At 32.1% G+C, this 15,939-nt stretch overlaps 1 protein-coding gene and 1 long non-coding RNA gene across 4 annotated transcripts; one reads left to right on the top strand and one right to left on the bottom strand.

Annotated features, from left to right (window-relative positions):
* Positions 1 to 1,186: 1,186 nt before the first annotated feature.
* Positions 1,187 to 3,644, top strand: LOC106440579 (E2F transcription factor-like E2FE). 3 transcript variants are annotated; one of them, XM_048764507.1, is made up of 11 exons: positions 1,187 to 1,441; positions 1,519 to 1,586; positions 1,655 to 1,707; positions 1,780 to 1,857; positions 1,942 to 1,995; positions 2,075 to 2,189; positions 2,378 to 2,445; positions 2,531 to 2,603; positions 2,691 to 2,746; positions 2,847 to 3,231; positions 3,319 to 3,644. In XM_048764507.1, exons 1-11 carry the CDS (start codon positions 1,341 to 1,343, stop codon positions 3,417 to 3,419), a joined length of 1,152 nt encoding a protein of 383 aa, XP_048620464.1. In that variant the 5' UTR covers positions 1,187 to 1,340; the 3' UTR covers positions 3,420 to 3,644. The 3 variants fall into 3 exon arrangements, with proteins under 3 accessions (XP_048620464.1, XP_048620463.1, XP_048620465.1); XM_048764506.1 differs by having other exon boundaries at positions 1,188 to 1,441; positions 2,685 to 2,746; XM_048764508.1 differs by having other exon boundaries at positions 1,250 to 1,441; positions 1,794 to 1,857; positions 2,685 to 2,746.
* Positions 3,645 to 11,676: 8,032 nt separating this feature from the next.
* LOC125591098 lies at positions 11,677 to 14,534 on the bottom strand. The gene is made up of 2 exons (XR_007327052.1): positions 13,043 to 14,534; positions 11,677 to 12,837 (listed from the first exon to the last, which is right to left on the bottom strand). It is a non-coding gene; the product is annotated as an uncharacterized LOC125591098 (long non-coding RNA).
* Positions 14,535 to 15,939: the final 1,405 nt, after the last annotated feature.

Below are 15,939 nucleotides of genomic sequence, written 5' to 3' on the forward strand. Positions count from 1 at the left end.
TTTAACTATCGTTACTTCTTTTTGAACATGTACAAATCGTACTATAATCAATATTGTATAGTTTAATATCACATAGTATAATTTAATATTATATAATATTATGTACCTTTTAAAATTTTGGTATTTGTGTTTATGATTTATATTTGGGTGAAGGTTTAGTGATTAGGGTTTAGTATTCAAAAGGTGAGAGGATATGGTTGGGATCATCATTAACTTATTCCATGTAATCATATACATTTTATAATTTCACTAATATATACTATGCTATTTAGTTTGTTCCATTCTATTTTGGTTTAGAGTTTATATTTAGGTTTTATTGTTTATATTTGGGTTTAGAATTTAATGATTAGGGTTTATGGTTTAGTATTTAGGGGTTGGGTTTAAGTTTTAGTATATAGTGGTTGTGGTAATGTTTAGAACTAGGGTGTATGGGTAAAGTTATAAACTTATACTATTTCGACGATGTGGAATAGAACACTTAGTACATATGTATATGGTCAATAAGCACGTGACGCAAATGATTGTTCTTTTTTTTTCTTTGAAATAATTGTTAGGCACATTTATCCTATACTACAAGGCAACATACATCTTTATCATAAAAAAAGATATAACCGAATGAATTAGAACGTAAACGTTAATTTTTTCATTATATCAAACTCATCGTCATTTATTTAATTTTCATCTTAAAATTGACTATTCAGCAAATAATCTTAAAATTGACTATTCAGCAAATAAGCTTTTTTTATACGTCGAACATCATACATTTTATACATGGAGAAAGTATCACTCTACCATGATTATATTTTTATGGCCATTCAATAAAAAGCTACTATGATCACGCCAATCTAATTTTAGAAAATATGTGCATTTAAACTGACCGAATCTCATATTAACTACTCGCATAAAACTTTATAAATCCCAAAAGATTTAATTTTCCAAAGGCAAATATAAAAAAAAAAATCCAAATCCAAACAATCACACTGTAAAGAACCAAATCAACTTACAATTTTTTTTTTAAAAAAAATCAATAAAAATAGATTAAAATTAGTAAATTACAAATGTACTTTTAGGTTCGTATTTGTGCGTTAATCAGAACCGTAAATATTGTTAAAACAAAATTTTGCAAACCGGAAAAAATAAAAAACCGAGAATACCGACCGGGACCGACCACAGAACCGTAAGGGGGGGGGGGGGGGAACAGCTTTACTAGATTTGAGGGGGAGAGGAAGGAGAGGAAGGAGGACCCAAAAAAGGAACGAAATTCAAATTGGCGCTCAAGTTTTCAAGTGTCAACGTATCCTAATTTCCTTAAATCCCCCCTCCATCCTCTCCCTCAAACAATGTCAGATCTGCCGCCGGAAAACCCCAATCTGACGCTCACTTCCTCTTTGCACCATTCCTACAGCCGGAAGCAGAAATCTCTGGGCCTTCTTTGCACCAAGTCAGTTCCTTTCTCCTCTAATCCCGTTTCTCTTAACTTTGCGTCTTTGATTTATCAGTCGCCTTCCTCCTCCGCAGTTTCTTAGCTCTTTATAATCGTCATGGTATCGAAACCATTGGGCTTGATGACGCCGCCTCAAAACTAGGTTTTTCTCCTCCCCCTTTTATTCATTCATTCATTTCTGCTTGGGTCTGAATTTGATTGTGTCTTCAGGAGTTGAGAGACGGAGAATCTACGATATTGTTAATGTTCTGGAGAGTGTTGGGGTGAGATTTGTTTTGTTCTTCACTCTGATCTCTCTTTATGTTTGATTGATTGAGTCTTGATGAAACTTTTAGGTTTTGACAAAAAGAGCCAAGAATCAGTATACGTGGAAAGGATTCTCTGCGATTCCGGCAGCGTTGAAGGAGCTTCAAGTGTGTTTTCTTTTCTTTACAGAATGTATTATATAGACTTCGATTTGCGAATTCTCATACGTAGTGAGTGTGTTCCTGACGCAGGAAGAAGGTGCTAAGGACACTTTTCACCGTTTTTATACCAACGAGAATGTCAAAGTAGGTGGATTTTGTTTGAGTCTCGAAGTTGTTGTCTTCTTGCTTCTTGTGCTGTAAGGTCCCTATGCTTTTATTTCAGGTATCTGATGATGAAGATGATGAGGAAGTGTCTTCTTCTCAGCCTCTTTCTAGTTGCCAGACTGATACCTCCAAACCTGGCTCTCTTCCCCAGTCTTCAGATCCTTCTAAAATAGGTACTTTTCTGTATGTCTCTAGGTTTGGTTCCGTTGCAAAGTAGACTCCGTGAATTACCAAGTTCTAGGTTAGATTGATCCTTCTTATCAAATTAATGGAAGTATGGACCTTAGGCCAAAGAAAAGATAAGATTCATTAGATATAATGTGGATTCCTTGACAATTTTTTGGTTGGTTATGTGTGACAGATAATAGACGAGAGAAATCTTTAGGACTGCTTACTCAGAACTTTATCAAGCTCTTTGTTTGCTCTGAAGTAAGTTATATGTTTTATATTGGTTTTACAAACTAGAGAGTTTTTTTTTCCAGTAAGTTACTTATACATTTGGTTGAATCTTTAGGCTAGGATCATCTCCCTTGACGAGGCTGCAAAATTACTTCTTGGAGATGCCCACAATACATCAATAATGAGAAGTAATCATCTTTATCTTTTGACCTTTTTGACTCTCTTTTTTTTATTCTGCATACTCTCTTGTTGACACCACATTGTGGCAGCAAAAGTGAGGCGGCTTTATGACATTGCGAATGTCTTGTCATCAATGAATCTCATTGAGAAGGTAAACCAAAACTAATACTTAGCTGGCTGCAGTATTTCATGAACCATCAATGATTTATTGATGTTAAATTAGTCTTACTATATGTCTCTGGTTGTGACAGACTCACTCCTTAGATTCTAGAAAACCAGCTTTCAAATGGTTAGGATACAATGGGGAGCCTACTTTCACACTGAGCAGCGATTTAATGCAAGCCGAATCAAAGAAGAGAGTTTTTGGAACTGATCTCACTAACGTCAGTGTCAAGAGAAGCAGAACCCATGAAAATGCTACCGAGAGGAGGATAAAGATGAAACAACACGCAATAGCAGATAGTTCTTATAATCAAAGCTCTGATGATGCTCATGAATCAAGAGGTTACGAGTTTGGTCCTTTTGCACCAGCCGCTGGTGGTACATATCCAGCTGCTCGTTTGGAGGACAACTCCAAGAGAGCTTTTGATGTTGAGAATTTAGTTTCGGATTATCGTCCTTCTTACCAAAATCAAGGTAACATTCATATCCATTTGATGTTTGAGAAGATTTTGCTATCAAAACAAACATATTAAAAAGTTGTTTTCTAAATAAAAATTTCAGTTTTGAAAGACCTCTTTGCGCATTACATGGACGCTTGGAAGTCATGGTACAGCGAACTCACGCAGAATAATCCATTACCAGATACATCAAAACGCCATTAGAGATATTCTTAATCTTCTCTTACCAGTGAACATTTCGTTTTGACCAATGTGGGTTTAGTTTCTCCACACAATTTTAACGGCAGGAATCCGACATTTTAAGATGCAGACTGCACCATCTCTGTGCTTTTGTAGTCACTGTAGGCTGTTTAGAAATCATCTTTTGCTTGATTCCGATGCCAGTTGTATGTAACTTATATATAATCCCCATCTTTTATTTTTAAAGAATCTCAAAAGTGAAAACCTAGGTTCTATACGGATCTCTTTGTTTTATATTATTGTACACTCATTAGTATCACTATATCAGGAAGTATAGTGCTCATCTCAGAGATAGGAAGGAGCTTTCTACCATCCCCATGGTTCATCAGAGATATACCGAATCACCTGCTTCACACTCAAGTATTGAGTCACAGGCATAAGATGTAGTGTACATGTATTATTGGAGCTTCTTGATATGGGTATGTAGATAAATCTAAACTCACTGGGAGTCATTTGCCATTTGAATGGCTTCATCCTGGGTGGAGAAAGTTTTGACACGCAGAACAGGACCAAAGACTTCGTCTAATACTGCGAAAATCAATAAAACATTTGCAAGTGATTACGGGCTCTAGATAGGATGAGTCTAGAATTGTCATGTACCTCAGGACGAGCTCCTCCGCAGAGGACAGTTGCACCTTCCTTTCCTAGCGTTTGAGACAAATTTCAGTACTCTCTCTCTCCTACTGCACAAGTTTAAGATGTAAGACTTAGCTAAAAGTCCTCTGTGGTGATGTGTTCGTAAGAAGGTTTTGGGGGCATGAGGGGTTAATTCTTGAGAATATCAAATTCTGTCTAGCAATTTTAGTTCTTTGCTGACTATAGAGCCCTTCTTCGAAAGGATCTGAAATCTTAATGTTGTTTGTCCATTTTACAAGCTTGTCCAAAAATTGGTCAGCAATCTTTCCTAGCATTTCACCAAAACTTTCTTTTCATCAAAATAACATTACTACAAGTATAGTGAAGCTTCTCTATCTTAGTTTAATTTATGACAAATAACATAGTGGCTTTATTAAAGCAGCCATGGGTAGATGAGCAGTTGTGTTTAAGGATATCTATCACAGTTCTATGAAATATTGTAACCAGAGACTATTGCAGATTAGATGCCCAACTTACATGCACGAGAAGTCGAGATGGCGCACTACAAATGACCATTCGTCCAGAAACAACCAAACACAGTCCATTCCACAGCTGTTAGAACCCACCTCTGTCAATTTTAACATCATCAAAAACAATGACAGGGCTTTTCCCCCCCAAGCTGAAACAGGCTGTGGAATTAAAAAGAACAAGATTCATACACAGAGCCCATGTCAATAAACAAAACCAAGATAGACACATGTCCCAAAAGAAACAATGATAGCGACCATTGGAGAAGAGAGCACCGATTTTCAAACTGCGAATAAAAACAAGTCAAGAAAGTTTGTTTGTGAATTTGAAGAAACTCATATCCAAAAGACCAAAGAACCAGTTTGGTGAAACCTCAAAGCTCATACAGCTATAAACATGCATGGACAAAAATTTCGCAGGCTCTTAAGCAAAAAAAGTTGTCTGCCATACTCTTAATGAGTCTAATATGCTCTTCATTGAATTGATACTCCTTCTTAATGTGGTTAAAGTCAATTGTACCCTGATTTCATCTAACCAATAAGGTATTTTCGTCTTATTCATCTCTCTCATCCCTCTTATTCGAGTTGTTATTTCTCTCTCTTTCCGATACCATTGTTGCGGACGTGCTTTTACATTTGATTCATTTCCTATCCAACACTACATAAGCAATTTTTGACAAATTATAAGTGTATCATTCATACCCGGAACTAAATTAAGCACTACATGTGTACCCAACATATAACAAGCATGTGTGTGTAAACAAAGAACAATCAAGCAGATACAGCATAACCTATATATTGTGTATATGCTACTATTCTAACTAATATATAGTATATGATCAAAAGATATTGTCACATTAACTATGCAAAATATTCAACCACCAGAACCAAACTGTACTATGCTACAAAACATATCAAATAGTGAAGCATCAATGGGTACATATCTTGCGATTGACAATTACAGCGGCAAGATGACAAAATGATCAAAATAGATTTTTTTAATTTTTGAAAATTTTAATATTTTTTAGTTTTTAAAATTTGAAATCATACCTCCAAAATCCCACTCCTTAACTCTAAACCCTAAACCCTAAATCATAAACCCTAAACCCTAGATTTTAAATCTTAAACTCAAAAACACACCCTTTAATAAAATATTTTGGTCATTTTGATCCTTAGGGACTATATTTGTGACAAAAAAAATTTTAGTGCTATCCTAGGGAATTTTTCTATATTATATTTTTATCATTATTAAAATTATTTGTTTTCATAATATTAAATTTTCTTTTAAATTTTATGTTTTTATGTTTGTGGAACTTAATATGATTATAATTAAAATACCAAAGAAAATATGAATTCTCATTTTTAAGATTATTTAAAATAAATTTTAGTTTAATTATTGTAAATATTGGTATATGTCCATGAGCTTTCAAAAATGTATTAGTTACTTATATATGTAACCTCATATTGATCATCACTTTGTTTTCTGATATTTTGTTTAAGAAAAATCTACATATAATTCGATAAATATCATGAAACTACATTCACATTTAAACGATAAATAAACTTAATTTGATTTTATTTAATTATGATAAAAAGAATTATACTTCAGTTTGAATTTGAAAAAATATATAAAACTCAATATACTCATAACATGAGTGACTCGACTAATACAGCTTATATCTAAAGTCATATATTTAACTACAATAAGAATATATAATTTTATAATAATCATTTATTTTATAAATGTAAATCATAGGATGACTCAAAACATATTAACAAATGAAAATAAAATATTAACCAACAATTATAATTTAGTTGTTTTGTAAAATTTATAGACTGTAGAATATTATCGTTATAGTAATTTACATAATTTGGAATCAGACACTTTAGTTTATTTTATATTACATTCTAAGACTAATATATCTTAAGTTATACATAATCTTCCTCAAATATATTTACATATCTAACCCAACAACCAACGTAAATGAAAATTAGAAAATTAATGATAATTCTAATATATTTAAAATAAAAAATATTATAGTTGAATTCAGAGAAATAAATGTAATTTAATATACCCAAATAATAACTAAATCGACTCTAAAAAACAAAATATCAACTAAATCATATGTCTAATTAAAGTAATATAATATTATAAATATAAATTATGCATAAAAATTATAAATTAATTTAAAATTTAAAATAAATAACAATCAATTATTATAGTATGTTTATTTTGTAAATATTTATATCAGTGCATGAGCACGGGAAAATAATATAGTTATAAAAAGAAATACATAATTAAATATTAAACTACAAGCAAAATATCACATTTTGAAGTTTGCAAAACTCTATATTTAAAATTTGTAATAATTATGTCTTCATGTACTTCCTAAAAAAGTTTTTTTTTTTTTGTAATATTGTTGTTGTCTAAATCTAGTTTTAAAATATTTTAAATTTTATTTTAATGTTTTATCTAATTTTATGTAGAACTTAAACTTAGAAAAATAAATTAGAAAAATAAAAATTTCAAAGATTAAAACGATAAACAAAAAAATATTTAAGAATCATATATAAACATAACGTGTAGTTGTAAGGAATAAAATGCAAATAAAAATATGAAGCTTCAAATTTGAATCTTTTAGCAGTAAAACTTCAAATATGAAGTTTCACTTTTCAAAACTCCAATTGACGTTTCACTCCTCAAAATTTCAAATTCGAAGTTTTGGAGGTGAATCATCTTTTTTTAGGTTATTGGATGCAAGTTTCCTATCTTTGTTATTAAGTTATCAGCAGTTTAGGAATAATCCAGTTATCAATCCATTTTGTAGGGTTAACTAAATGGTAGAAGCACCGTAGCCTAGTGGCTAAACTTTAAAAGTTTCTACATCCAAGCCTAGGGTTCGAATCTCAGGCTAAGCAATTTCTTGCAGATTGCATATGATAGGAGGTCCATGCTTCAATTCTAGGAGAAAGCTATTTATTAAACAATTATGCAGACTACGGAAGAAAGACTTACAAGGGATCTTCGACATAGTGCAAGTAAATCCGACCAGGTATGGTCGTCATAGGACGGCTCAGGTGATGCAGTTAGACATATATCCTAATAAAGCATATAGTATTGTTGGTTGTCGAATTGTCTATGTAATCTTTCTCATAATTGTAATATCATAATAAATCAGCGTTATTGAAAAATTAACTAAATTAATATTAAGGTCAATATACATATATATAAATATCTTAGTTTTATAGTGGCTAATTAGCCGCTCTTTTTAGGAAATATTAAGGACTTAAACTGTGAATAGGAGGAAAGGTGGATTCAGAATTCTAATGTCAAAAGCATCCACATGTAAATAGCCATTCAAAAAATAACATTCAAAAAAGGTGGGCTTAAACGGTGAATAGGAGGAAAGGTGGGTTCAGAATTCTAATGTCAAAAGCATCCAATAATCTGAATTTATATAATTTTGGTTTTAAGTTTTTTCGGTTTTATACCAAAAATAATAATTATATTAGCTTTTATAACATTTTTTTAATTTTGGTTGATATGATTAGATATCAAATTTATTAATACATAAAGGTATTTTCAGTGCTCTACATTTAAAATATAATGTGTTTTTTCTATTTTACCTAAAAAATAGTATAAATAAAAATTTAGTAATTATGATAATTTTCACTTATAATATAATCCGGTTTAAAAATCGGTAATGTCAATGTTTTTAGGTTCCATAAATAAAAATAAAAACATAAATATTAAAAAAAGTTTTGATAAAGGAGGGACTTTGATTGTTGTTAACTTCTCCTCCGCAAGGAGGAGTCTCGCATAAGGTCTGTCCTTCTCTTTCTTCATGTTGAAGTAAGACACCCCTTCTCCATAATCTCATCAAGTAACTCTATTTGATCTAAAATAGTGTACTTTTCGATTTCGGCTGCGTGCCTTTTATCTTTCTCATGAATGGTGAATTATGGCCTGGTAGTGTTCCGCGGCTGTTTTTTCTCCCATCTAGTAAATATCTTGTGATGTGCCAGACATCTTAACCTGAAACTAACAACAAGCCAATTATATCGGATATGATTTGAGAAAGAGAGAGAGAGAGATGAAACGCTCGTAAACACTTACTAGTAACAATATTTTTTCTGTAGATTTTGGTTTTACTCTAACGAGGAGGAGGGTAATTATAGATGTGTTCGGAATGAATGCATATTATCAGGACTCACACGCAACTAGTTCGTTTTAAAACTTTGCCTCATTAACTTCGTAATACCAAATCCCGATTGATTGATGCAACACAAACTCAAAAATAAATTTGATTTCTAATAAAATCGAGTGATGTAAGTATAGCTAAACCATTTATTAATTTATTATTAATTACTAGATCTTTTCTCCGCGCTACGCGCGGATAATATATTTATATTTGTTACATTTATCATTTTTATTTGTATGTGAATTTTTTTTATTACATTATATATAACTAATTTTAAAATTTGATTTTTTAATATATTTTAGTTTGGAGTAAGTATTTCTATTATATGTAACACAATTAACTAATAAAATATGTAAAATCAAGTCCGAGATTTTAGAGTTACGTAAAAAAAATATAATTATGTATAAAACATGAATTATCTTAGTTTAAAAGATCGGAATCTCATCTCGAATAAATTCACGAAAATAAAAAGTACTCCAATAACATACTTAAAATATAAAACCCTCCTTTCAATAAAAACCGTACTTAATAATATATTTTTTACGTGTAATAGTTGAAAACTGACAATTGAATATCGATCTAGAATATTATTTTAATATATCTAAGGGCAAATCTCCAAAATAGCACATTTCTAAATTTATATCACAAAAATAGCACTCAAAAACTAAAATGACCAAAATAGCATTTTATCTTTTGAAAATTTTAATTTTTTTATTTTTCAAAATTTGAAATCTTATCCCCAAAACCTTATTTCTCAACTCTAAACCCTAAACCCTAAACTCTAAACCCTAAACTCTAAACCCTAAACCCTAAACCCTAAACCCTAAACTCTAAACCCTAAACCCTAAACTCTAAACCCTAAACTCTAAACCCTAAACCCTAAACTCTAAACCCTAAACCCTAAGTTTGTGACTTTTGATAAAACATTAAGTGCTATTTTTGTGACTTTTGACCTTGAGTGCTAGTTTAGGAACAAAAACTTGATTTAGTGCTATTTTTGTCTTTTTCTCTATATCTAATGGTAAATTATTAATTGTAATAAACAAATTTTGAATTTTGTAATATTACATGAATTAGAAATCTTTAAAATCTAAAGTCTATTTTGTTACCATAATATATTTTTTATCATTTATTATTTTGACGTTACAAAATATTGCTTTAGTTTTATTTGTATATTAATTTTTAAAAATTTTGTTTCTTTTAAGTAATTTTAAAATTATCAAGAATCTAATATATTTAAAATTATTTATTTAAATATATCCAAATATGATGTCTCATTTTTATGTGTGTTTGCGTTGAGCATATTTAATTTGTAGTTTGTATATTTAATAACACCTTGTTGCGTGCCGTTCTATGGTTTTAATAAATGTGTTGTCATTTCATTTTTATTACTACTAACATGATTTTTCAGTGATCAATGATAATATATTTTTAACGTTATGTATTATATTTTATCGTATATTTTTTAACTCTTCATGCTGCCACTTTTTTTAGAATCATTTTAATTAGATAATAAGTTTAAAGATGTAAATAAAACTGTGTATGTTGTAAATTTAGACTTTTTAGTGTAATTAACCACTATCAATTATGGAAATTATATTATGATTTTCTTTTACTAAATCTTTTTTTCTGTGAATATTTTTTGTTTTATTTTGTATTTTTATAATTTTATTGTTTTATTCTTTAATTGCAGATAATTGCTCTTTCCAATTTTTGATTCATATACTTTAAAAGTCTTTGGTTGATTTTTGTTTGTTTTCTTTCTCCAATTACAATGTATAGTTCGACCGTTTTTTTTTTTTTTTGGATCAAACTACTAAAATCATCAGATAGAAAAACTTAAACTCTAAGAATGGAGTGAGTATTTATGCTAGAGAAAACTTATTTAACCACAAATATAGTGAGATATTATAATATTAGAAGGTATGGAAACTCTTCTCTGTTGTCTTACGCTAGACATAATTAAGTTGTTGTCAATTGATTTTATATTTGTGATAACTGGAAATACATTTTTATGTCTTCCTTACATCATCGTTAATTGGTTTACGGTTCGATCATTTCTAATATATACTATGAGTAACATAATATTAGATGTTGATTATCTCTTTCCAATTAGGAATGCACAGAATGAGAAAAATTCAATGTGAGACCACTTTACAATTGTATCTTCGTATCTATATAGATTTAGTTTATAGATTACTTTCATAATATTATAATATTACATCATCCTTAATTTTTTGATATGACAGCTCATGCGCGGAAATAATAAATTGTTTAATATTTATAATTTTATTATTTAAATATTTACTTTGTTTATAAGATATAAATTTTGTTATGAAAGCTAACTTATATATATGTATAAAGTGTAGATTAAAGAATTTGAAAATAATTCAATGTTTGACTATATGACGCGTGGTCGTATATAAGGGTAACGAAGGTTATGTGGTTTGAATTACATATTTATAATTTGAGAAGAGTAATTATTAGATGTGACTCCTGTTTTTAGTAACTAATTAAATACTTAATTAAATATAATTAAATAATTAGTATTAAATAATAAATATTGTTTAGTCGGTGAGAAACATACACGACAGTGTATGGGCATATGTCGTTTTGAGCTCTTGTATAAAAGAAATTGTAGTCCTGGAATTCTGTTTTGAGCTCTTGTATAATATAATCTGATTTTGATTTTTTTTTAAATAAAAGAAATTGTAGTTCTTCAACTCTGTTTTTCGTTTGAAGCCGCATCAGTATTAATAGTCATCTCGTATCGGTAGTGATAGTGATGACTGTGGATCGATCATGGTGTACCAGGCATGCTGTGCAAGGATTAGCTAGCAGAGGATTGTCTTTCAGTTGTGCCTCTTGTCTCTCACAAGCATCTGCAATAGCTTTGGCAAGCTCCTCTCTCTGTTGTATCAAACATGGGTTTTAACTTGCTCATCAAGAAATTTGTCTGAAAGTTTTTCTATTACAATACTGTAGGTGTCATCATATTGTTATATTCACAAGGAAGACATCAATGGAAAATGAGGAAACAAACATACAACAACAGAAACAGAATGGATAGACAACATGTGGAAAACTGAGCAACTCTCAGCTCAGAGTTGGTTAGACTTGCCGCGCCAGATTCCGATACCATCACAGGGGCAGAAACTAACTTGAGGGCTCTTATACTTATCCAAGAACTCCAGTTTTGGAAAGTATAGTTCCCTCAGCTCCCTCCACTCCACTTTTAGCCTGGGAAGGAATTTCAGACGCAAAACCTTGACACTGCACTCTGTTGGCTTCTCAGGCACTGACTTCCCAAAGCCTGTAAGCTTGGTTCCTCCTTTGATGTAGAGTTTTTCCAACATACGTAGCTTACCAGGCTCAACCAATGAGGGAAGTTCAGCATCAGGAAAACACTGCAGGTCCAGTTTCATTAACTTTTCTGGAAGGTGGCTTGGAACGGCTACCTTCTTTGGAGCCTTGTGAGGCTTTGGATCTGTAACTGGGATATTAAGAGGAAGCCGTGTCATCGACCTGATGAATTATTTTACTGCTCCAGAAGTAGATTCAGCTTTGTTGTGTTCATTAATACCTCCCCACGCCACTTTCAACTTCTCCAGATTGGAGAAGTCCTGAATATCCACAAACAGCTGAGAAACAGTGAATTCACCACCTTTGTTTATAGTAATGCTTAGCTTTCTCAGCTTCTTCAAGTGCTTCAGTTCAGCCAGTAGACACAACGTCTCCACATCAGTAGCATCACTAACCACAAAACCTTTGAGAACCTCCAAGTTCTAGCCATGACAACCTCTTTGGCATCCGGTCTAACAACGTCATGGAGCTTGTTAAGGCACAGATCTCCTGCCTACAGATTAAAAAAACATAGACTAAATTAAAATTATACTATAAAATCCAAAAAAAAAGATTATATAAGTATTATCAACTAATTAAATTGACAATAGGTTAAGAGAAACACACGAATTACCTCATGCTTTCGAGAGCAGCCTTCTGCAGTTCAGGATTAGGGTATTGAACCCTCTCAACATAGAGCTCCAGGTTCTGCTTCAGTTTCAAGTCCTCTTCAGACTACAAATCACATCAGATGCCAAACATATCATATAGCAATCACTTTAGCAAGGCTTTCAAAACCAACAAACAGCTTATCAGCTAAACCCTAAATCTCTACATTAGTGCAATATCTACAGCTTAATCGTAATCTCCACTAACTCTGATTATGAACTAACTCTTGCAGCCAAGCAAAGATTCAAAGAGAATGAGAAATCGAGCTTACCAGATCTTCCTCTTTCTTATCATCCTTCTTCTTGGGATCCTTAGAAGGAACCTTGGTCGTAGTTTCATCCCGCTTCGCACCATCACCAAAGCTGTTCGGATCTGGACCTGAAGCCATCTCAATCAATTGTGGAGGATGTATTGATTAATCGTGTGGATCAGATCGTGAGATGGAAACGAAGAGGGGAAGAGCAAAGGGTTTCACGAATCATCTAGAAAATTGGGGGTTTGGAGAATTGAAAAAGGGAAACGTCGGATCTCTCCACTTTAGATCGTGAAAGGTGAAACGAAGAAGGCTAAGAGAAAAAAGAATGGGCTTCCTGGGCATTGACATTTACATTTTGTCTCAAAAAAAAAACGAAGCCCATATTTTTAACTCGTGATGATGTGTCAAAAAGGAATCTCTTGATTGGTCGATTTTATTGTCTGACGTGGACGTCCTCTCTGATGCTCATATAACCCTTTTAATATAGTATAGATATAGATATTCTAGTAAATTCTATGTATGATTCTTTTCCAACTGGGTACAACTTTTCATCATTAGCTTAATAAAACAAATCATTTAAGTTACGCAACCAGTTCATTTATTCTTCTAATAAATCGAGTGATGTAAGTTCAACCAAATCATTTAGAAATACCAATTCGGTTATACCAATTCATTAACGCAACCACCTCTACAAATTCGGTTTAGTATATACTTCGTTCTACTTAGAAATACTTTGTGTTGTGTTCAATTGTAAAAAGTAGTAAAACTGAGAAGTACTTTGTTTAACAAATCAAAACAGCTAAGGTCCGAATACAAGTTAACCGTAGACTAGTCTGAACGATGACAACATAAGAGTTCTTTAACCATAAAAAAGTCTTAACAAAACAAATATAGAACATAAATTCATACAATGACGCTCATGGAAGACGGGACACAAACTCCTTATACTCTGCAATCTCATCAGCCATCATATTCATACGCTCCCTTAACCGCTGAACCTCCTAGACACCGATAACCCATGGTTGACGAAAGTGGAGGCCATCGTTCTGCAAGTAAAACCCCAAAACTCTGTTATATCCCCTCTAAAGGAACAAAATCTAAAATGAATTAAAGTTAGTCAGATTACCTCGATCGAAGTCCTTGCATGTGAAGTATCTACTCCCAGAAAAGGTATCAAAATATGTTGGATACTTTGGTTTTTGAGAGACCTCGTCGATGACTCGTTCCCCACATGGGCAACGGCTTGGAATCCCGTAGTGGGCATCTGTTACGTACCCAATCATGTCGAAGTGTTTCTTCATCTTCTTATTCTGCCTCTTGTTCATTTTCTTATCCTATGGATCCAAGCCGCAATTTTTTAGATGTCGCTTCGTGATGTGAGATGAAAGAGAGATGGAGAGTGAACCCTTGATATAGAGAAGGAAAGGAAATGAAATGAAGAAGACGGAGAGAGAGAGAGTCTAACTTTTTTTTTTTTTGGGCGCCAATTCAATTCCCCCCCCCCCCCCCCCCCACTTGTAGAAGTTTTACCAAGTTTGCAGTTTTGCGAGTATCTTCAAAGTTTCACTTTCCGATTTTTTTTCCTTTTTATTACTTGTACCGGACTAAAGAGAATTATGTTATGGTTATACCACTTATATTCGGCTTTATACATTCTTCTATCGTCTAACCATGTAATAGTATAGCTTAATTCGTCAAATATATAAGTTTCATCATATCAGAAGGCCAATATTAAGAGAAAAGCCATAAAAGTATAAGGTAATATTCGTAAACAATCAAACAAGTATCACAATTTTGAATATAATTATTGTTTTGGATTTAAATCACTAATATCTTTAGACATATTAGAATAATACATGTATACATTTTTTAGTCCATTGTAAACAAGCAAACCAGTTGAATTTAATCTCCATTTCAAATTTTATAGGAACTTGACCAGTTTCATTAAGTTTCACTCAGTTATACAACCATAAAACAAAAACAACATTAAAATATATGAATTATATATCATGAACGGCTTTGTGTTTTACTCTCAAAGATTCGGGATTTCCATGTGGAGTCTCCTCCTATCATTTCTCATCGGTCTTACTTGTTTTGAATTTGAATCACAATCTTTTCATGCATTTCTAATTTTTCTTTGGAATTTATCTTTTCATCCATTTCTAATTTTTCTTTGGAATTTTACCAGTTTCACTAAATTTCACTCAGTTATTCGTTTTACAATCAAACGGGTATAACTATCAAAAACTCATAATTCCATTAATTATATAGAAGTTCATATTACTTGTAGAAGAAAATCTCCAGAACTACGACAATAGGAATTAAACAACAACCTACAAATATCCTTCCATTATTTGGTCCTTCAATTCTCATGGTCACTTTGATAAGTTGAAGTTCTTCTTCTAGCACATGAACTTGATTTTCCAATTGTTGTTTTTCATCCGTGAATGCCTCATCGACACATTTGAAAACATAATTGTCGTCCACAAGCTGAAAAAATAGAGAAAATAATGGCGATTTAGACAAGTTTAAACACTATACTAATAACTAAAGTTGAAAGGTTTTACCTTCCTTTGAGCCGCATAGCGATTGATATAACATGGATTTTACCAGTTTTCAGCCATGGTATATAGTTGCTTTAGAGACAATTTATTGTTTTCGAGTCTTTTTAGAACTTTTACAGGTCTAGGTATGTTTTGGAGCAATGTGGAGATTATGGAGTATTTTGAAGCTAAAGATCGTAGATGTTAAGAAACCAAGCAGAGTCGATATTCAGATCGCGTGTCGATCGAGAAAGAAACCTTTTTGTCGATCGAGACGCGTATACGGAGCGACTTGTTCAATTCCGACTTAAGCCCAAAGATCCACATAATTACAAGACTGCCCCTGGTCGATCGGGGTATTATCTGTCA

Source organism: Brassica napus, chromosome C8 (assembly GCF_020379485.1).
Source record: "Brassica napus cultivar Da-Ae chromosome C8, Da-Ae, whole genome shotgun sequence".
NCBI classification, from domain to species: Eukaryota; Viridiplantae; Streptophyta; class Magnoliopsida; order Brassicales; family Brassicaceae; genus Brassica; species Brassica napus.